The sequence below is a fragment of the Gigantopelta aegis genome, chromosome 9, assembly GCF_016097555.1.
Source record: "Gigantopelta aegis isolate Gae_Host chromosome 9, Gae_host_genome, whole genome shotgun sequence".
NCBI classification, from domain to species: Eukaryota; Metazoa; Mollusca; class Gastropoda; order Neomphalida; family Peltospiridae; genus Gigantopelta; species Gigantopelta aegis.
Genome location: NC_054707.1, coordinates 58400865 through 58425574, shown reverse-complemented (window position 1 = coordinate 58425574; position 24710 = coordinate 58400865). Strand labels below are relative to the sequence as shown.

At 34.8% G+C, this 24710-nt stretch overlaps 1 protein-coding gene across 1 annotated transcript in view; it reads left to right on the top strand.

Moving 5' to 3' along the window:
* Positions 1-24710, top strand: part of LOC121381665 — a 235383-nt gene that overhangs the window by 42887 nt on the left and 167786 nt on the right. The window contains exon 3 of the mRNA XM_041511009.1: positions 20611-20719. Coding sequence (XP_041366943.1) covers positions 20611-20719 — 109 coding nt within the window. The remainder of the gene's footprint in view (positions 1-20610; positions 20720-24710) is intronic.

The following is a 24710-nucleotide window of genomic DNA, read 5'->3' as shown; positions in this document are numbered from 1 at the left end:
ACAGAACGACAGGCAAAACAAATCTTCCAGCCAGTGGATTTACCGTAGTTTGACGCCCAAATAGCCAATGTCTTTCTTGTGCTGGGGTGTCATTAAAAATTCATTAATTCATTCCCAGCCAGTTGAGATGTTGACCAGCAAAAAATGGTCGGGACGGCAGTATTTCCAGCCCTGTTCTGATAACCTGAAAGACCGTTCTTGATGGACTTTGAAGCCTGCTGGGGCAGGACATAGCTCAGTGGTACAGCACTCGACTGATGCACGATCGATCTAGGATCGATTCCCATCAGTGGACCCATTGGGCTATTTCTTATTCCAGCCAGTGCTCCACAACTGGTGTAACAAAGGCTATGGTATGTACCATCCCATCTGTGGGATGGTGCATATAAAAGATCCCTTGCTGCTAATCGAAAAGAGTAGCCCATGAAGTGGCAACAGCGGGTTTCGTCTCTCGTTATCTGGGTGGTCCTTAACCATATGTCCGTCGCCATATAACCGTAAATAAAATGTGTTGAGTGCGTCATTAAATAAACCATTTCCTTTCTTCCTTGAAGTCTGCTGATGGCATCCACCAGTGGCCCACTGGCACCATTCTGTATTGGAAGTAATACAATAGCAGCGTTAATCTCTGTAATGGTAAACACTGGAAGCAGTGTGTTGTTAAAAGACAAAAGATTTTGCACTTGCTGACAGAGAAATTGATTGAGTTATGTATTAGTGTTTAATATTTCCCAGGTGAATATTTCACAATTGTGGTTCCATGCCTCTAGATAAACACTGTGTCTGCAGTTGTATGAACTGGGAATTCCACCGTGTTGAAATTCATTGTCTCTACATTATTAATTTCTTAACAGTACAGTATCAGCAGATATTTTGTTTGTTATACATTATATATGTTTTGTGACAAACTACAGCCATATTCTCTTACACTGACTGAGCTATTAATGTATTCAAAATTGTATCTGTCAAATGGGGCGGGTATCTTGTAGCTCAGTAGTAAAGTGCTGACTTGATGCAAGGTCGGTTTGGGATTGATCCCTATTGGTGGGCCCATTGGGCTATTTCTTATTCCTGCCAGTGCACCACGACTGGTATAACAAAGGCTGGTATGTGCTATTGGATGGTATGTCTATGGGATGGTGCATAAAAAAGAAATGGAAAAATGTAGCAGGTTTCCCCTTTAAGTCTATGTGAAAATGGCTATTTTTCATTCTAGCCAGTGCACCACGACTGGTATATCAAAGGCTGTGGTATGTACTACCCTGTCTGTGGGATGGTGCATATAAAAGATCCCTTGCTGCTAATCGAAAGAGTAGCCCATGAAGTGGCGACAGTGGGTTTCCTCTCTCTATATCTGTGTGGTCCGTAACCATATGTCTGATGTCATATAACCATAAATAAAATGTGTTGAGTGCATCATTAAATAAAACATTTCTTTCTTTCTATGTGAAAATTACCATATGTTTGTTATCCAGCAGCAGATGATTAATAAATCAATGTGCTCTAGTGGTGTATTTAAACTTTAACTCTGCCAAGTTGACTGGTGTATTAAAAATGCACAATATGCTTTCTGGTGTCATAATAGATGGTCATAATAGTGGTATTTCACTATTTCTATTTAATTTCTTTGAATCATTTTCAAAACTTTTTACCATTTTGTCGTCTTACATTCATAATAAAAAAAAGAAGATAAACAAGTTCTGTTCATTATGTCATAATTGAAGTATGATGGTCTATAGCCAAGCTAAACACTGATCACTATGGATACATCCCAGATTGCTGGAAATCTGTTAAGAATTTCTCATTTCAAATACATTTTCCTAATTTAAATAAACCAAATTGGACGGAAGTCTAGAAATATCTGTATAAAAACACCTGTTTTTATTTATGTATTCTGAAGGATTGTCTGCTTTTTTTAATGAAAATAAATTACTTGTGGTATTCAACATCTAGTGACGTTCAAGGATTTAAAAAAAAAAGTTTTAGAAAGAAATATTTGTGAAGTGTATATAAGCTGCTGTTGAAAAATTACAATGATCATATTTTAGTAACGAAGAATAAGTCATTACAAGGAAGGAAATGTTTTATTTAATGACACACTCGACACATTTTATTTACGGTTATATGACGTCAAACATATGGTTAAGGACCACACAGATATAGAGATAGGAAACCCGCTGTCACCACTTCATGGGCTACTCTTTTCGATTAGCAGCAAGGGATCTATTATATGCACCATCCCAGACAGGATAGTGCATACCATGGCTTTTGTTACACCAGTTGTAGAGCACTGGCTGGAACAAGCAATAGCCCAATGGGCCCACCAATGGGGATCGATCCTAATCATTACAAGGTTCATGTGTACTTGCTTTTCTTACAAAACTGTACACCATATGGTATTTCTTACTAAAAGTTGGTTTCTTCCTTGGAACACTAATTTCCTCAAACATGTAAACTGTAGTCATATAAAATTTATTTCTGGTTGTATAATCATCTGTAATTCATCCAACATTCCACTACCAAAATCTTCAAGTCTTATTCGGAGACAAGTAAATGTTTATGTTTATAATCACTTGAATTGTATTGAACTGTCACACACTGATGTTTCAATTGAATGTATTCTTAAAAAGTACTTTTACAAAAACCTAGTATCGTCAAACTTCTGATAGCAGTCACATCAAGATGGTCATAAATGTCTACAGACATTAGAGCTGCCAAGAGCATACCAGATTTACAGAAAGAATATTCTATTCTAAATGGAAAAACCCCAACCTAATCAGATGTGTATCATACACTAATACAGTGTTTTAGTGGACCATAAACAGCAAGTCTTTTTTTTTCCAGCAAAAATCTGGAATTTGATGCCTATGATATTTCTCTACAAGCAACTTCAATCTTCATTAAACAAAAGCATCTAGTCTTACATCCATTGTTCAGGCATAATATATTGGAAAATATGATTTCCATGTCCAGATGATAATTGTTTTATTTATTAGCATCAAAGTCTGAATTAATTATTAATTTAGCACATTGTAAAAAAAAAAAAAAATCCATTAAAAAAAAAGGTTTCTCATGAATTCCCATGACATAAAGCTTGTAGAAATCTAAATTGATTCTAGTAGAATCTGATGAAAAATGATAACTGTTGTAAGTTGGTAGAATATCACTTTGATATTCAGCAGGGATTCATAAAACGGACAACATATTTAATATTAACAAAAAACATTTTGTCTAAAATTATTATAGGGAAAAAAGATATTTAAAGAATTGGTAATTTTCTCATTGAATTGTTATTTTTTTTAATTAAAGACAAGATTTAAACAATGAACAAAAAGAAATAAACAGAACACAATTGTTGATGTGTCTTATATTATCTGTTTTGATATAATATAATATTTCTGCACTGCTGGAGACAGCTCAGATAAACAAACCACAGTACTAAATCTGGGTTTCCATAAAATGTGTAAGAAAAAGATTGACGCAGATGCTCGGACAAATCAACAAAATAGAACAGCTAGTTTTGACTTTTCTGACCTGTTGCTGATTCATTACAAAATTCAATGCAGACCATCTGTGACTGTGCTCCCTTTTGGATGTCAAACATTTGGTAATTCTGACATACTGTCTGAGAGAGGTAACCTGTTACATATTTCCAGAGGTAGAAAGGGATTGTTTTATATGCACCATACCACAGACGGGATAACACATACCATGATCTTTGATATACCAGTCATGGTACACTGGAGAGTCAGTTGGTGACCTGTCACATATTTTATGGAAACCAAGCTTTAACAGTTTTGCTTTGTTTAATGACACAACTAGAGCATATTGATTTATTAATCATTGGCTATTAGATGTCAAACAATCTTAGGAAACCCACTACATTTTTCCATTAGTAGCAAGAGATCTTTTATATACACCATCTCAGAGACAAGATGACATATACCACAGCTTTTGTTATACCAGAGTCATGGTGCACTGGCTTGATGGAGAAATAGCTCAGTGGGCCCACCAATAGGGATCGATATTCAGACTGACTGTGCATCAGGAGAACGCTTTACCACTGGCTACATCCTGCCCCTGTGTTCAGTCTGAGAAGGTGACATGTCAGTGATTTTATGGAAACCAAGATTAACAGGACACCTAGTTGAGGTGTCATTAAGCAAACATTCCTTTCCTATCCGTAAATCCATTTAAGACTCAAGGACTTTAAGTTAATTATTAATATATTTTAATATTTGTGAAAGGAGCTGTATCAAAGTAACTATAATACCTTGAACAACAGGCCCATCATAAATCATAACAAAATAATTTCATTTACTAGAAGAAACAAAAATATATTTGTGAAATCCTTAAAGGTGACCAACAATTTAAGCATATGCATACACCCCAAATTTTTTTAGGTCAAAGAACTGGCTGTTTGATTGATATGACATTAATATTTTTGCTGGTCACGTTCTGTTTTTACCCAGAATTCTTGAGAAAATCATGGTTTAACAGCACATTACAACTTTGATATTCATGATATTTGTGGGATAAATTAATTTCTAGTTGATTAATACAAATGAATGTAAAGAAATAGCAAAATAAATTGCTTGCAATTATAGGCTCATTGACATATTGCATGCAGAGAGGCAAATGTGGTATGGCTACAAAAATTAAAACTCCTTTCATTTCCAATAAGAGTATTCAAACTGGATGTGTGTGATGCATTTGTTTACAAAATGCATTTGACCAGCTGCAGTGAAATAATCGGCCACATAATGGTACATGCATCTATTATATAGTAAGCGAATGTTATTTAATTATAAGTACAGCTATGATATTTATAATCCTTAATATGAACTTAAAAAACAAAACCTTTCTTTGCAAAGCTGTAGTAATACATTTACTGCATAGTAACAAACCATATCATCAGATAACAGAGCCCAAACTTAATAGCCATTGCTGAAATGGGCCACCAACAGCAATTTTGAGCCTGCCTATGACAATTAATAAAAGGTGACTGAAAGGTTATTTTGTTGCATATAGACATATTTCAAATGTACAAATGTTAAATACTGGTTGATAATGTACATCAGATATATTCATTTTGTGTTTTACTGACGTAAGTAATTTTTATCCAGTGGCACAAAAGTGATGTTTTCGACCCGCTGCAATTTATATCTCAACAATGGCATTTGCCACCATGCAGTGCCGTCATTAAGTTAAGAGTTAAATACCAAAATATGCTCTTTAAATTTTTATACAATTGATATCATATCACTATATACATAGCAATAATAAAAATGACAAATGCATATCTTCCATAAATATGTTGCAGATATAAAAATACATTGCAGTGAACTTATTAATTGTGGCTGGAACACTGAACAATGTATGTATGCAACAGATGTAACAGATGCAAGAGCCAGACTGCACATACACACTGCTTCCATTGTGAATGAGCCCAAAGATAGAATGTAGGTTGAAGTAGAGTTACAAGTGTGGCAGGTACAATTATTACAACATGTCTTCAGTTTTTTTATCACTAATTGTGGGCTCTCAACCAATAAAATGTTTTGCTTTAAGTTGTGCCAGAACACCACACATTGATGGAAATTATGTTGGATTCACATTAGTACAAAACCAGTTGAATGTTAGCATTATTAGTTTTTATAATTCTTGATCAATAGCCTCATCCTGTATCCGTTTTAAGTAGAGTTATTAAGTCTTGTGTATTTACTTCATCAATTTACAATTCCAAGATTCAGTATTTTTTAACAATCCATTGTCATGCATGACATTAAAAGAAATTAAACCTGGACATGTTTTAAGAAAGAACATAGCTTCAATAAATTTGAAAAGAAAAAATATTGCAGTCAAACTAAGGTTTCTTTTTCTTCTTTTTTTGGCATGACATCAGTAATACAAGTCGATAAAATGAAGGAGATATTCTTAGATGAGACAATACATACTTATTTCATTACTTGGTTAAAAAAGAATAAACCTACATCCATCACACAGGCTACTGATGAATTGCAGCAATTTGCGTGTGTTTATTGTAAAATCATAAATCTATACATCTATAAGGAAAATTTACATGAGACTCAAAGATGAATATCTTTTGTAGATTTGGCCAAAAATTAAAATGACATCTGATGCTATACCCTATTTTGATGCTTCTTCTCTATTGTGTTTTTCTCATTCCAACTGGTTAAAGGCTGTGTGGTATGAGCTTTCCTGTCTGTGGGAAAGTGCTTATAAGAGATTAATTGCTGCATTAGGAAAAATGGAGCGGGTTTCCTCTGATGACGTATGAGAATTACTGTCTGTGACATCCAATACTAATATCCAGGGATATTAATTAATCAATGTGGTCTAGTGGTGTCATTAATCAAAACAAACTTTTTATTTTTTGTGTGAAGTTATTGTTTTAAAAAAAATTATTGTTTAGATTAAAAACAACAAGTTGCTTTGCTCGTCGCATGTGATAAGCTCACTTTTTTTGGATATGCGATAGATGTATCACTGTTTTGACAACGATTCATCAGTGCATGACAGTGCAACTGTTTAAATGTCTGCTAAGGTTTACTTAACCAGAAAGAATGTATTATTCAAAGGAGTTCTCATACAGCCAATGTAGAAATGGTGTATTATTCTGAAGAGAGGCAGTCCTACAGCCAAAGTAGAAAGGGTGTATTATTCTGGAGAGTGGCAGTCCTACAGCCAAAGTAGAAAGGGTGTATTATTCTGGAGAGTGGCAGTCCTACAGCCAAAGTAGAAAGGGTGTATTATTCTGGAGAGTGGCAGTCCTACAGCCAAAGTAGAAAGGGTGCATTATTCTGGAGAGTGGCAGTCCTACAGCCAAAGTAGAAAGGGTGTATTATTTTGGAGAGAAGCAGTCCTACAGCCAAAGTAGAAAGGGTGCATTATTCTGGAGAGTGGCAGTCCTACAGCCAAAGTAGAAAGGGTGTATTATTTTGGAGAGTGGCAGTCCTCATATAATGATGATTCATGGGAAGAATCGTGATATTGTCACACTGTTCTTTTGTCCATCTTCAAGACTCAAAATAAATGTAGTGGAATGGGAAACAATCAGTGCATCTTACATTTTAATTTGGAAACTGAGAGTTTGTGACTACTTATACATGTATATTGATATAAACTTTACTCTCATTTTATGTAAATTATAAAAAAAAGTTGTATTTTTTAATAATACTAAATTTGACATAGGTTCACTCTCTGGTTGTCCTAATGTTAAAGTTTTGTTTCAACAACATCACTATTTAAAGCACATTGATTTATTAATCACCAGCTATATGATGTCAAACATTCATTAAATCTGACATACATGTATGGTCTTAAAGAAAAAACCTGCTATTTTTTTCCATTGGTAGCAAGGGATCTTTTATATGCACCATCACACAGATAAGATAACACATACCATGGCTTCTGATATACCAGTTATGGTTCACTGGCTGGAGTTAGAAATAGCCCAGTGGGCCCATGGTCAGGAATCAATCCTAAACCAAACATGCATTAGGCGAGTGCTTTACCACTGGGATATGTCTCAGCCATTTGTCCTAATGTTGACATAGTTGGCACTAATTTCATAATTTGAATGGTTGTTCAATGCCTCAATGCTTGTCAAATTGATTATACGAAAGCGTGTCCTGTATTCTGAGTGGCACTTGCTCCCTGTCAATTTCTAGCCTTGGATCGGTGCACAGAGATGATTATGAAAGTGTTAATGGGTTTGTCATGAAGATTAACTGAACAGGAGTCCATTTCACAAAATGTTGTACAGTTATGTGTGTGATGAGCAGTTATACCTGCTGTACATTTAAATGTGTTTGGCATCTATTTCAAGCAGAAAATTACATCATTACTGAAGATGGAGCATTGTAAGGCCCAAAGAAAAATGCAATATATATTCTTCAAACCATATCAGTTCCACCACTGTTAGAATGAATGAATGAATGAATGAATGAATGTTTAACAACACCCCAACACGAAAAATACATCGACTATTGGGTGTCAAACCCACTGTTAGAAATCCCAATTGTGGTTTAGTCGTAGATTTACATGCAAAACTAGGTTTACAATATTTTGTGAAATTCGTCCCAGCCTGTTTTGTTGTGAATTTCACTAAGTCACACATATTATGTACATGGTTATTACTGTTTATATAACTGACATTAAAACCTGAACAAAGACATTAAAGGGACATTCCTGAGTTTGCTGCAATTTTTAAGATGTGATCAACTAACAGAGACTTTTTAACGATTGTAATTACATATCAAATATATTTTTCTGCATAAAATATTAGTGTCTGTATATTAAACGTGTTTCTGATCATTCTAACATTTGTGTGTGGTTTAAATTTAATTTTATTTCCTACAATATTTTTTTTGTACGTTCGAAATTATTTGAAGACAAAATCCAGTTTGGGCTTCTTACAAATATTAAAACTACCAGAAACACATTGAATAAAACAGAAACTGATATTCTAAACAAAAAATATATTTATCATGTAAGTTTAATCGTAGAAATATTTTATTAGTCTGAAACATCTTACAATGCAGCAAACTCAGGAATGTCCCTTTAAAACCTGAACAAACAAAAACCTACAAAAATATTTATTTTTGTCTGTGAAACATAATACAATTTCAAAAATAAATCAAATCCAAATTTAGTGCTGTTATTGACTAAAATGTCACATTACAATAAAAATTTTTGCTGCTTTTTTTTCCATCTTGGTTTTTTTTTTTTTTTGCATACCGCAGACATCTAATCAAATATGTTATTTTCTCACTAGCAGTGACTGTAGGCATTAATTTTGATTCTGTATGAAACAAAATTGTGTGTTTTTTTCTTTCAATAATGAAACATTATGTCAGAGTTTCTACATATAACCAGAGTTCATTAGTAAATGTTGCACTACCTGCTGATATTTTAGATGTTCTACTGATTTTGTGTCAGATACATCAGACTTTGTTATCAGCTGTTACCTAGCAAGCATGCACTTTACAATTAAGAGAAAGTTGGTGTTACCTTTTAAACCTGGTCAGCCCAACGTACTATATTCATAGAATGTTTGTTTAATAAAGCATTCTCCACAAATATGTTTACAATATCTGTTTTCAAAACATACATAAAAGCCTCAAGTCTGATGGCGTAACCTGATATGTGGTTGGTCTAGGTTGTACTAAATAGAACAAAAGTTGAGTACTTTTTTTTACAGGTACCCCATGCATGTTCCAAGCACAAGGCTACTTGACACAGTGGTACTAGATGAAATAAAATTGCATATATTTTTAGCCCAGATAAAACTTTTTATTTTTTTTTACAACCAAACACATTCACATTTATAACCAATCACAGGACTTGTGGTGGTAGCTTCTCTATAAGACATTTGATGCACCTCGAACTTTGACCAAGCCGAAAATTATTTGTTTTAGTGCTACCTCTAGGATTGATCTGTCGGTGGCCCATTAAGCTATTTCTCGTTCCAGCCAGTGCACCATGACTATGTGCTATCCTGTGTGTGGGACCGGCCTCGGTGGCATCGTGGTTAGGCCATCAGTCAACAGGCTGGTAGGTACTGGGTTCGGATCCCAGTCGAGGCATGGGATTTTTAATCCAAATACTGACTCCATACCCCGAGTGAGTGCTCCGCAAGGCTCAATGGGTAGGTGTAAACCACTTGCACCGACCAGTGATCCATAACTGGTTCAACAAAGGACATGGTTTGTGCTATCCTGCCTGTGGGAAGTGCAAATAAAAGATCCCTTGCTGCTAATCGGAAAGAGTAGCCCACGAAGTGGCGACAGCGGGTTTCCTCTCAAAATCTGTGTGGTCCTTAACCATATGTCTGACACCATATAACCATAAATAAAATGTGTTGAGTGCGTCGTTAAATAAAACATTTCTTTCTTTCTTTTCCTGTCTGTGGGATTGTGCCTATACAAAATTTCTTGCTAGATCAATATTCTCAAGTGGTGTCGTTAAACAAAACTAACTTTTACTTTTAAGTCTGATGGCTTAACAGCTGTACCACATACGGTCAATAACTAAGGCTAGTGATCCAGCATTAGGACCTGCAGAAATATTTAACCAGTGGCAGAAAAGTGCTGTTAGTGATGCTCTCATTGACGACAAATGTACCGACAAATATTCACTTTGACTATTTTTATTTTCCCCTTTTCTGGGGGGGGGGGGGGGGGGGGGGGGGGAAAGCGAGGTGTCACTTCTTTTAAAAAAAATGTTCAGGGGTTTCTGCTAGCCACCATTCTGTCCCAGATCAGACCCCTGGCTATCCAGAGTTTGGACCCGTGACAGAGATGCCTAAAACCTTTGTGGTTTGGTAAAAAAAAAAAAGTATATCCATAGCTTGAAATGTGTTGAAGTGTCATTAAACAAATTATTCCTTTCTTATCAACTGATGTTATAATACGGTGAGGTGAGGCAGCAGCTGTCAGTCACTGTATAATTATATTGTCAAGAACACACTTTTTCTCTCTCATCATCCTAAGATCACAAAGTGGGCGTGTATATTACATACATGTTGGACATGCCTGACTGTAACTAGATCTTGCAGACATTTCCCAAGGTATCATGTTGGATTGGGATTCTTTTGTGTTTGAGTTTGGTTTGTGTGTTTGTTTATTTCACACCAACATAAAGATCATGATTAATTGTGTAGCAGATACTTGCACACATGGCATCAAACTAATGATGTTATTAAAGAGATGTGTACATGTAGAATAATGATCCATACAGTTATCAGTATGTAGATGGAATTTAGATATAGCACCACCCACTCCACTGGTGTAGGAAATGGGGGTGGGAGGCAAGGGGAGCAGCAATGTGTTTTTATATATTTATACATGTATTTATATATATATGTGTGTGTGTGTGTGTGCTCACCCACTTTTTGGTACCTTCATACACTCATGTAGGTGACTTATATACTGAACAACAAGAAACCCACAAATATTTTATATATATATATATATATATATATATATATATTTACAGTATATTAAATATTCATGATAAAATGAATTTAAAAAAAAGTTTTTTTTTTTTTATAACACCACTGGAGCACATTGATTAATTAATCATCGGCTATTGGATATCAAACATTTGGCCTAATGCAGCAAGGGATCTATTATATGCACCATCCCAGACAGGATAGCCTTTGATATACCAGTCGTAGTGCACTGGCTGGAACGAGAAATAGCCCAGTGGGCCCACCGATGGGAATTGATCCCAGATCGACTGTGCATCAAGCGAGCGCTTTACCACTGGGATATGTCCCGCCCCTGATAAAATGAATAAAGTAAATAGATTGTCAAAATGGACCTAAGATGTTCACAAGACATTGCTAATTTTAATAGACACAAAAACTAATGGAATTCAAATTTTAAATAAATTAAAAATAACTAAATTAATATTTGTTTCTTTTGTTTTATATATATATAATTTTGTATATATATATATTATCAGTTAAGCTGTCAGCTTTAAAGCTGTGATTTTAATTCTCCATCGTATAATATAATATTTTTAAAACTTTTACTATTAATGGATATTTACAACAGCTAACATATCTTGTCATTTTTAACAGCAGTCAAAAGAATACTACCTTTTATGCTATTTCTCCATTTTTGTATTAATTTTTTATTATATTATTTTAAAAACGTTTGGTGTATTTCCTAAAATTTAAACTGAAATATGTATAACACATGCAAATTTATAATGCAATCTTATAATTGTAGAGATAGCAAATGCTGACTATTGATCTTGGAAAAACTACTCTTTGCATAAACACTTAGAAAATTTACATGAAGTAGAAATCTTTTTGAAAAATGACTGGGTTTATCGATCAAAGGACAAAAGCAAACACTGGGTTCTGTTAAAAAATAAAAACCTGATAAAAAATGTGATTCCTGTTGAAAGACGAAACCTCAAAATAACTTGGCAATGTAGTCCAGACCCTTGTACATAATCATAATATAAACAAGATGAAAACCCAAATTCCCTGGCAGAGATGGATGAGATGGATGAGATGACAAACATTACCGCACTGGTTATTTTTTGCACATGTGTAATGGACTGCTGATTGGGCTGTGTGCTGGATAGCAGACGACATCTAAAGATAACAATGTACCACCAGTAAACCACACACTTGGACAGAACTGTGTCAATGTGCAAGATGCACCGTCAAATATTTACGCAATAAAAAAACAAATGTGCTGTGCTGATTGGTAATAATATATGTGTGACATGGTGATATTAGTTGATTTGTGCAAATCATATTGTCTATATTCGAAATAAATTAGTTTTATTTAGCAGAGATTGAATCTAATAATTTTAATTTTTTTTAAATGGAACTACAGTTTTCTCTAAAATTAAGGTTGCTAGATTTAAAAAAAAAAAGAGTTTCTAAATCACTTAAATGCCCCCAATTCCTTGCAGGTAGCTTAATTGTAATAAGGTGTCTTTTTTTTATATATGTATTGCCTGGATGTGTAGATAGACTGTTAGCTTAAATAATTACATCAATTCTATTGGAAAATGTTAACTTTTATCAGCAGTGGGAATTGATTTGATGTAGAGGTACCTAACATTATGTTACATAGACCTGATTATTTTCATTTTTTGCACCAATTGCATTCTATTTCTGCAGCGGCATGTGGTTATTACCTACTTAATTAATACAATTATCCCACGCAGTTGCAGCTAGCAGACTTCTTCATGATTATAACAGTGTGTTAGTGGGGGTAAATTGCACACAAATGACATATCATGTGTTGACGGCAGATAGTCATTAGTTGAACACACTCATTAAACTGAAACTATTATTGAATATATGTAATTGAATAGCAGTGTTTGAAGGAATGGGATATTTGTTTTCAGCACATTTTCAAACTACATGTACATTTGTAGGGTTATTTGGTGTTTAATGTATGGTTAGGGTTATTTGGTGTTTAATGTAGGGTTATTTGGCGTTTAATGTAGGGTTATTTGGGGTTTACTGCAGGGTTATTTGGTGTTTACTGCAGGGTTATTTGGCATTTAATGCAGGGTTATTTGGCGTTTAATGTAGGGTTATTTGGCGTTTAATGTAGGGTTATTTGGCGTTTACTGTAGGGTTATTTGGCGTTTACTGTAGGGTTATTTGGTGTTTACTGTAGGGTTATTTGGTGTTTACTGTAGGGTTATTTGGTGTTTAATGCAGGGTTATTTGGCGTTTAATGTAGGGTTATTTATTGTTTAATGTAGGGTTATTTGGTGTTTACTGTAGGGTTATTTGGTGTTTACTGTAGGGTTATTTATTGTTTAATGTAGGGTTATTTGGTGTTTACTGTAGGGTTATTTGGTGTTTACTGTAGGGTTATTTGGCGTTTACTGTAGGGTTATTTATTGTTTAATGTAGGGTTATTTGGTGTTTAATGTAGGGTTATTTCGACTCTTGGTCGAGACAGAAAGAAAACTTCAGACACATATGCAGGAATGTTAGGAAGGGATTTAAACAGTTGAAAGAGAAGTTTATAGGGGGCAGGGTCGAGTCATGTTCCCCCAGAAAATATATTGAAGAAATAGAAAATGTTCTTGAGCAGGGGGTTTTAACCCCCCTCCAAAAAAAAAGAAAAAAAGGGAAAAACAAAAGACTACATATACCAGAACTTGCTGCCACCAGTAGCAATTTCCCATAAACAGAACAATATACAGTGAAATTAACTCCTGTAAACTGGACACCCTCGGGACCAAGTAAAAAGTCTGCTTTTAAGAGGTATCTGTATAGATATTAAAAAAGGGACCATGAAAAATGTCCAGTTTTGAGGGAATTCCGGTTTACAGAGGGTCCGTTTTTGAGAGGTTTCACTGTAAATATATATGTACCAATCATGAAGCACCAGTTGGAAGGGAAAAACAGGAGTCCATAAAGGGCTTTCGATCCTGTGACCCATCTTTATAGGGGTTTTTGTGTTTTTTGTCTGTAAAACCCCAGAAATAGCACTTCAAAGTTGTCCAGCTCATGCGGGATTATGTCTGACTCCAAATCACTTTACCCTGAACCAAATATTTACCACATATAGCTTTTTACATGTAATCCATGTAAAAGACAACAATATATTTGTTCTTTTTGTGGTAAGGAAAAGGAAACTTACATTGTTCATTTGTTTTCTGGACTTCTGGGACTCTAAAGAGAACGTGACCTGTTTTGTGTTAATGAGGATACTAGTAGACTCTCAAAACATCATATATAAACAAAGAATACTAAATAAACTAAATATAGATGATTTGTTGAAGAAGTTAAAGGAGCAGACCACAGTTTGAGCCTGTGAAACTGGACACTAAGTTTAGTTGATCTACAAACCTGTAACACATTTGGATAAAGTTACAACAAAGTGAAACAAGAGTCCAAGGCTGAAACAGTGAAATATCCTTAAAAATAGACCAAAATTGTTACTTCTCAGATGCACATGTGGGTTTTTTTTAAATATGAAAAATGCATTTTGTGATATTAAAAACACAAGGATGACCAGAAACATTTCGGATGTACGGACATCAATAATTTAAACAATAAAATATAAATTATCAAAAATGGCTCTAATAGTGTTTAAAAACTAGGGTCTGTCACTTTGAGGTTAAGATACATAATAAATGTCTTTATGGGACCAAAATTTGTGCAGAATTACACCTTTGCACCTTTGCTAGGAACTTGAATATGCATGCTTGAGTTTATAGCTGTAAAAATTACCATTTAATAACATGGGGTATGTCATAACCCCATATAATATGATAAGTAACTTACAAAGGAAACTGTCTGTTGCAAAAGCTTGTGCTTCACATTATAGATGAATGTCATTCTCTCCAATTTGTTCAAACACAACATAATATGGCTTATTAAACATTAAAATAATTTTAGATGGATTTTGGTCTTGCAAAAATGCAAAATCTGGCTTGTAATTACCGTACAAACACTGTTCAAAGAATTTTGGATGGATTTCGGTCCCAGACATACCTTGCCGCCACCTATTTCAGCACAGCAGACTTGAATTTCTGTACCATCCAAACCTAAATTTTCATACATGTCTGCAATATAATCATCTAATCTCCAAACAAATGAATGTTCTAATGTAAGAGCAAATTTAACCATTTTAAATGTTAATACTTGTCACCTAATATTGCACAGATATGTATTTTGCTGAAATGTTTCTGTATTTTAATCACCATTACTGGTAGCTATCATGCAGTTGACAAATAACAATCAAGCAGTCAAAATTCAGTTACCATCTTTGATATTTAATTACCATTATTAACTATGATAAACATAAAAACTGCATTTTGGTATTTTTCTATTGCTTGATTTTTTAAATAGTATTTATTTATCTAAATGCAGAGTAAGCAAGAGCATAAAACAATTTATGTCGATTGATGGAAAGATATCGGCAGCATTTCATTTCCACATTTTTAGAATATTTATTAATGCACGTTTTATCTGCAAGTAAATAATGCTCGACAGTCTTGCTATATCAGGACTAGAGAACAGAATACAACAGAAATGTATGCTACAGTATAAACCCCTGTAAACCAGATACTGGACTTTTACTTGGTCCCATGGGTGTCCTGTTTATTGGGGTTTAAATGTATGAATGTGTGCATGCATTTGCACACACACTCACACATTCTCATGTACATATATTGACACTGCAGTTACCAGTACTACATGTTTTAGCATACAAAGAAAAATAAATCTCATTAGGTTAAGCCCTTCACTCACCTTGTTACAATGTTTGATTTTTATTCAGAAACACTTAAGAAAATACTTGAATGTTTCCGATAGCAACACATTCCTCTTTTCATTACTGACTACACGATCCATAAATTTCTTTGTCCACACACACAGACTGGTGAAATTCACAAATTATTATCATTGGGAATTTGTTTTGTCTGTGTGACTTTTCAGGAGAAATTGAGCAAATATTATTAGAATTATTTCCAGTGTTATGAGATGCAAATATAAATTAAATTGCAGAACTAACGGATTCTTTATGAAAGATCTGTGACTGCGGCTTCCTGTTAATGATGGTTTTTCTCTTCATTACAATTGGTCAGCTTGTGTATCTTTACACTTGATTTAGTTCGCTTTCTCACTGATTATTGATAGTGAAGCTACGCAGCTTTTAAGAACAATAATTTTCTGCCAGGTTGCACAGATTACAAATGAGGACAATAGGTGAGTTGATCGATGGAAATTCCTTCACTGACATGAAATCTGCATATAGTTCTACAATAATTGGGTCAATATGACCTATATTTCATCTGTAGGTACTGAGTATTATGCATACATGTATAGGTTATCCTAATGGGGCTACACAATAATAGGTAATGAAAATTTTACCTACATTTCATTTGTATTTACCTTGTACAAGTTATCCCAATGTGGCTGCATAATAATTATAAATTGAACGTGATACACAGAGCCACATTACACATTGTATAAAGGATGTAGCATGTTAGCATGAAAGGTTTGTGTTTAACAAAACCACTTGAGCACATTGATTTATTAATCATCAGTTATGGGATGTCAAACATTTGGTCATTTTGACATATAGTCTTAGAGAGGAAACCCGCTTCAATTTCCATTAGTAGCAAGGGTTCTCTTTTATGCATCGTCCCACAGCCTTTGATATACCAGCTGTGGTGCACTAGCTCAGATGAGATCTGTGTTTCATACTTTAAAGGAATGCTAAAGCAATGCTTTTGGACTGGTGTGCATATTCAACGATACATAATGCACGTTATTGTTTAATATCAACAAGTATAATCGTATAGTTAATTAATAAAACGGTTAAATGTGATGGCTATTATATATAATGGGCGCAGCCATTTTGTACCATCCCAGTGAATACACCCTCTGGCGAGCTGGTGGTTACGTAATACCTAACGTGTCACGTCAGGAATTAGTCTTCAAACCGAAGAAACAAGACATACCTGATTTTTGCGGATGCATCGCAATGTTTTGTAATAATATATATCCGAGTAACACAGCAACGTGTATATGTAGTTTATTTTTCAATACAAAATAAACCACCATTGTCAAAGTGTTGAAATAACTGTATTATATTTTGTATATAAATTAACCCACGTACTGAAATAATAGTTGAAGTGTTTTCTTGCTTAATTGGTCTTTTCTTTCCGTGGCCTGTAACTGTGGTTCTTGATTGGCAGGTGTATATTTAGACGGTCCCTAGACACTGTGTCTAGACACACTAAAAAGAAGTGCCTCTTTTATTAAGATCACAGTGTATTGTGTGATAACCTCAAATCGTAATGGACTTTACCAGCTTTATTACTGTAAGTAATTCTGTAAAACCCTTGATTAAGTAGACTTTCCCATCTAAAATCACAAAACTGACCAAATACATAGTCCCAGAGAAAAGAAAATTATCACTTGGGTATCGTGAGTGGTCATTTTTGCTTGAATGTATCCTACCAATAGGTCTAATAATATGCATTTTTTCTTTGGATTTTTTAAAAGAAAAATATGCTATAACTCCATTTCGTTATATTGATGCAAATTGAAATATATTTAGTTAAATAGTTTATTTTACTATCAAGTCATTTATGTTGTTTTACAAGTCAGGTTGATGAAAGTGAAGTGCCTTGTCGTAAATTAGAGCATTTGTTTACACTGTGCATAATAGAGAAGTTGGACCTGAGCTGACATCACTTTGCCCCAAGCTATACCACCGGACGTCACAAAAATGAAACAAAATGGCTGCCCTCAGTTAGCAGGAATAATCAAGTTTTTTTATTAATTCTAAAATTACGCGTTTTTCATTTGTTAAAGTGTCAGTATGTGTTGGTGGTCCGGGTATGCATCTTTCCAACACATAAGGCTCTTGTTGGAGGTCTACCTTTAACATTCAATTTTTATAATTCCAATTATACAACTATTGCATCAGTATGAAATGCTATCAAATAACAATCAAACTGTATCTTGAGGAAATTAATACATGAGAATTCCCATTGTATGGCTTTTTCCATCAGTAGCTGATTGAGAGAATTCACAGATTTTTACAACAAATAACAAATATCTGCATGTAATTCTACACTAACAGTTATTTTATTAATTTTAAACAATAATGAAAACTGCCAATACAATCTATACTGAGAGGCATAAATAACGCAATGGGTATTTCACTGATTTTCGTAAGAAATGTCATATCATCTACATATATGAAGCATGTGGACAAAATGACATATTGGTAATAACAGTAAGTGAAAGAAGATTTTGTTTAAATGAGAAATAAATGGAATAAAATGCATTTGAAGCAAAAACCATAACCAAAACCACAACATTGCATATCAAAATCTTTATGCACATGCTTTGCCTGCACTGGTCTCCCTATGAAGGAAGGAAGGACATTTTTTTATTTAACGACGCACTCAACATATTTTATTTATGGTTATATGGGTGTCGGACATATGGTTAAGGACCACACAGATATGGAACATTTCATGGGTTACTCTTTTTGATTAGCAGCAAGGGATCTTTTACATGCACTATCCCATAGATAGACTGGCTGGAGTGAGAAATAGCCCAATGGGCCTACTGACAGGGATCGATCCCAAATAGACCGTGCATCAAGTGAGCGCTTTACCACTAGGCTATGTATCGCCCGTAGGTCTCCCTGTGAAAGCAACCATTATTTTGATTGTCTGCCCTTTTTCAATATTCCATGATAAGTAATGCTAAAAACATTTTACTGCGAAAAAAATTTGGTTTTGGCGGTTTTTTCACATGCATTTTATTCGATTTTGTTTTCCCGAACAAGATCTTCTTTTTCTTACAGTTGTTACCAGTATCTCATTTGTTCGCATGCATAATACATATGATATGACATTTCATTAAAAAAATTAATTAAAATACCCATTGCATTATTTATGGCTCTCTGTATATTTATTTTTTAAGCATTGCCAAAAGTAGTGGTTATGAACGTCTGTTTTGCTAGTCACATGATATTATTTAGACCAATCCAAACATTTGTAACAATAGAATATTTACAGATTGGAATTATTATGTAATGAAAGCAAATAAAGTTGACCTTTATTTCATCAATATTTACCTTGTACAAATAATGCCAATGTGCCTGCAAAATAGTTGGCAATGAAAAATATATCAATCTGACATGTTTTATTTGTATTTACTGGATATTATACAAGTTATTCAAATTTGTAGCTGCACAATAATTGATATTGGTTATAAAAAAATAGATTTATTTACCCAGGTATTTACAGTGTATTACTGGGTATTATGCCTGTACGGCCTCGATGTCATGATTAAGCTATCAGACATAAGGCTGGCAGGTACTGTGTTCGCAGCCCGATACTGGCTCCCACCCAGAGCGAGTTTTTACAACTCGATGGATAGGTGTAAGACCTCAACACCCTCTTTTCTTTCACTAACCACTAACAACTAACTCATTGTCCTGGTGAGATTAGTGAGCTCTGTAGTCTAGTGGATAAGCTGCTGGACAGTGGTTCAAATCCCATCAAAGCTGGCTCGCACATTCATTCATCTTTCTCATCTAGCACCCTCTGCCTATCATTCTCATTATCTTAATATAAAAAAACTTTCCAATTTCTCCCATGATTTCAATCTTTTTCGACCCTTTCTGTCAGTTTCCTCCGACTCTTGTCTTCTGAGCTGTCCACACCATCACCTACATGTCTCAACTTCCTCCATGGGTGCAGTCTGTCTGTACTTCCCTGCACCCACCTGTTATCCTCATCCACTGCCACTAATAAAATTGGTCTGACCCACAGCACTAACTAACGAACGCGGGTGGTAGGGGTGTACAGTAGGTGGTTACAAGTGCCTCTTAACAATGCCAAAAGTAACTACTGAACACTCCCTGAAATTGTCAGACTAAGCCCACAGCTAAAAGCTGATGGGGAATGGCAGGTGTGTGGCACAGATAGCCACAAGAAATAAGCACCTGTCGTGATTGGAGAGATGAAGACTGGGATGTGGAAGGGACAGCGAAAGAAGTTGAAAGATAGGAATTACCAGAAATGAGATGGAATTCAAAGGAGAGAAAGGAAAGGGGGCAGTGGGATAAAAAAAAACCCCTCACTGTCCTGGACAGACAGCCCAGATAGCTGAGGTGTGTGCCCGGACAGCGTGTTTGAACCTTAATTGGATAAAAGCACGAAAAAGCATGAAATGTAAAAATGTACAAGTTATGCCATGTCTAGACTGCAACTCTAAACCCTAGAGCCAATCTCGGTACTCGACCACCAATATTAAAATTCTTCTTTGTTTTTAACCCACTTTCATGTCTGTATGTAGCAGCAGCAGATGTCTGTTCTGACACAATAGAAGTGTATTTTTGAAGCCTAATGGACACTGATTAAACAATGTTCTCTGATGTGTGTGTTACACAGACATTCTCTCTTCAGTAACATAAAACCTATACATTGTGCCAGTAGTAACTAGATGTTTGACCAATTTTATTATTATCTTGTCCTAATGGCTTATTAGCTTTGTCTGGTTGCCTGTTAACTGTCTACAATACACTGAAAAAAAAAAATTCTTGTCAATTTCAGTTGCAGAATTCGCACAGCAGATAGCAGCAACCTACGAACATGTCTCCAAAGAAATTCAGAGTATTACGACGACGTTCAGGAAGAAAAATTATGAACTGAAAAAAGAAAGGTATAATTAGAGCCATATTAGTAAGGGGTCTTTTAGTGTGAAACATCTGACAATGCAGCATTGAATTGAGGTTTTGATATAATTATAACACTAAAATGTCTGAATTATGTCCTGTCTACAACACTGATTGACTTTATTACATCACAATAACACCATTAAATGACTAAATTACATCACAACCACCACACTGAATGCCTCAATTATGTCACCATTAAACACTCACAAAGGTGGGATTTAGCTCAGTCAGTTGAGCGCTTGCCTGAGGTGCTTGCATCACAAGAAGAATCACCTCGATGGATCCATTGAACTGACTGGGGTTTTTCTCATTCCAACCAGTGCACCACAACTGGTCAAAGGCTGTGGTATGTGCTTTTTTGGCTGGGAAAGTGCATATAAAAGATCTGTTGCTAGTAATGGAAAAATGTAGTTTTTCACCTCTGATGACTATATTATCAGTATTATCAAATGTTTGACACCCCATAGCCGATGATTAACTAATCAATGTGCTCTAGTGGTTTCATTAAACAAAACAAACTTCTTTCTTTTTTTCAACAAGAACAACACTGAATTCTAATTCAACACATTTGTAAGAATGAATCTGATTGGATCACCACTAAAAATTTCAGGTGGTAAAATCAGCGATATACTGGTCGCAAATTTTCTGGCAGAAATACGTCATAGGTTAAGCAAAGAACAGGGTTGTTTTGTAATGATGTCATAAAGACAATTTCTGTAGCGATCATATTACGTACAGAAGTTGTTAAATACTGAGACGTTTTTATGTCAGAAATAAATACATTATTCTTTATTAGTCGTTATCTAATCACGAGAGCTGATTAAATATGTCAAATTACACATCTATGTTCGAGCCACTAACTGTCCGACCACCCATCATCTGTTAATGGGCTGCCTAATGATGTCACCAGCTGATGACGTTTATATGCTTATTCCTACTAAAAATGTGACAATTTCCTATTTAAAATCAACCAGCAAACAGTTTAATTAGAATAGGGATAACCCTACTGTGTTTTCCGATTTAATGTGTCGCCAATAAAACTAAATTTGTCACAGTAAAACCACCAATATACGTCAACAAATTGGAAAACACAGTAGGGTTATCCCCTAATTATGTCACATTTTATAACATTGAATAACTAAATTATCTCACTAGTACTACACCGCTGAATGCCTTTGTTACATCACAAGAACAACACTGAATACCTGAATTATGTCACTACTACAGCACCAAATACCTGAATGATGTAACAGCTGATTATTGTTTCAAGGCCCTTGCCTCCCTGGGTCTAGGCAGAACAGAACAGAACAGAACAATGTTTTAACATGTATTCACCAATTACAGTATATGCCCCCTTCACATACACAGATTTTTCTTACGAGTCCTTACGGATCGCACAAATTCACGGATCCTTACGATTTGGCCACTTTTACAACCGATTTAAGAGTTGTTACGAGTTATTACGAGTTATTTACGGTTTATTACGGATTATTACGGATTATTACGAGTTATTACGATGTATTTACGGCAAAATTCCACGATTTGTTACGAGTTGTCACGGATAACTACGAGCAACTTACGGGCATTTTACGAGCCTTTTACAGATTGTTACAAGTATATTACGGAATGTTACTATTCATCGAAGCTTTTACGTGTTAGTTACGACCTGTTTACGTGTTGTTACTAATAGTTACGATTTAGTTACGAGTATTTACGAGTCCTTACGATTTTTTGCCAAAAAATATATAAATCCTGCAAATCTCAATGTATCATCATTCGACAACTGACATCCAGAGAGACAACATGGCATATGTTTGATTTTGCAGCTTTTATACCTTTCCCCAAATCGTAAACAATACGTAAGAATACGTAAAGTATACGTATCTATTCGTAAAGTGCTCGTAATAACTCATAACAATCCGTAAAGCCATCGTAACACGACCCGAATGAAATCGTAAAGAACACGTAAGCACTCGTAATAATCCGTAAATAATCCGTAAATAAATTGTAAACTAACCGTAACAAATCGTACAAAAAAAATCATTTACGGATTCTTGCGAGCAGTTTACGGATGGTTACGTGTTGTTGCGAGCTGTTTACGATACTTACGGATTGTTACGAGTTATTTACGGAAAAATCTATCCGTGGACAATCGTAAGAAGATTTTTGACATGTCCAAAAAATTGATATCCTTAAGAGTGTCTGCGAGTTGTTGCGAGTTGTGACGAGTTATTTACGGATACCAGCGAGTTATTTACGGATGCTTGCGATTGACTACGAGTTGGCGATCCGTAAGGACTCGTAATAAAAATCCGTGTATGTGAAGAGGGTAATATGTTAGCTTTACATATTTGAAACACTGGCATTTAACAACATTTGCCATGATTAAATTTACCTGTAGAAAGCAGGAAATTACATTTTAGAACATTAAGCTTGGCTGTCTATCGTGAAATATTAATATACATGATATCGAAGTAAACAATGGTTCAGCTGTATTGTCTGGACACATAGCCCATTTAGGATAAAATTTGTTGTGAAAATTTTTACTGCGATAGATAATATTTTCTGGCATGAGTCCTTTTGTAGTTGGTCTTCCTGACACGAGTCTCAAGAAAATCAATCGTTGGAACAAACTTTTCTTGTTCACTTATACTTATAATTTTTGTATAATTATTATAAAATCCACTGCATTTTATTTTTGTACTGTAACATCACGACGCTGCTTACAGCTAGTGTAGAAGGAATGCATGCATGCAGTGTTACATATTATATGATGTCACATACTACCTTTGACAGGTAGCAATGGCCATCTTATCTCCTAAACGATGAGACCAATTAACCAATGGAAAGGGTGCATTACCATCTATAGGGGATGTGTGCTAGATGGGTTTTTTTTCTAGCATGGCTTTCTGGAACCTTTCTACTGGTTGACTGAACTAGAAATGTCTTTCTATTTGATATCTAGATTTCAGAATATGTATAAAATGTTTTATATTAGGTAAGATGTCTGTTACTTTACATTTATAGATAAAGAATTTTGCAAGTAATAGAAATAGAAAACAAAAATGTCATCAGTTTTAATATTATTTATATTATTGGTGTCAAGGTTAGGCCATTGGATGTATGGCTGGTAGGTACAGGGTTCGCAGCCCGGTACCGGCTCCCACCCAGAGCGAGTTTTAACGACTCAATAGCTACCTATGCCATCTTCTCTCTCGCTAACCACTAACCACTAAGAACTAACCCACTGTCCTGGACAGACAGCCCAGATAACTGAGGTGTGTGCCCAGGACAGTGTGCTTGAACCTTAATTGGATATAAGCACGAAAATAATTTGAAATGAAAATATTATTTTCTCAAAGTAGAATTAATTTGGCACTGAGAGATAAACAGTAAATAACCCAACTTAGTTTTCTTTTCCATGGGTTGAAACTAAGGTCACCTCTTCAACACTGAATGCCTAATGTTGTCACAACCACAGCACTGAACACCATGATTACATCCCAATTACATGTATACTGGGGGCATTTTCCCTAATGCACCTTTCTGTTTTTAAATCAAACTTGGAGACCTCTTTGATATCACTCTTTGATGTCAATCCACCACTATATACTTCTGTCTTTAATCACGATAGATGATGGCTACATAATAATGCGTCTCACATTAGTGGGTTCCCAGAACATAAAAATTATAATTACTATTTGTGAAAAATGTTTTGCATATATACATTGTGAATGGGGGCCCCCATTTTAGACCATGTTGCAACACTAACCCTAGGCCAATCTTAGTATCTGACGACCAATATTAATATTTCCTGAATTTTTTCTTTCTTCAAAATTCACTTTCATCTGTATTTAACCTATTTTAAATTAGAATTGCTATAAAGTTAACATTCTTCATATATTTTACTTTACTGGATGAACATTTGAAGTTTTTTATTTTCTAACAATATTACAATGTACTGTAGGCTGATGG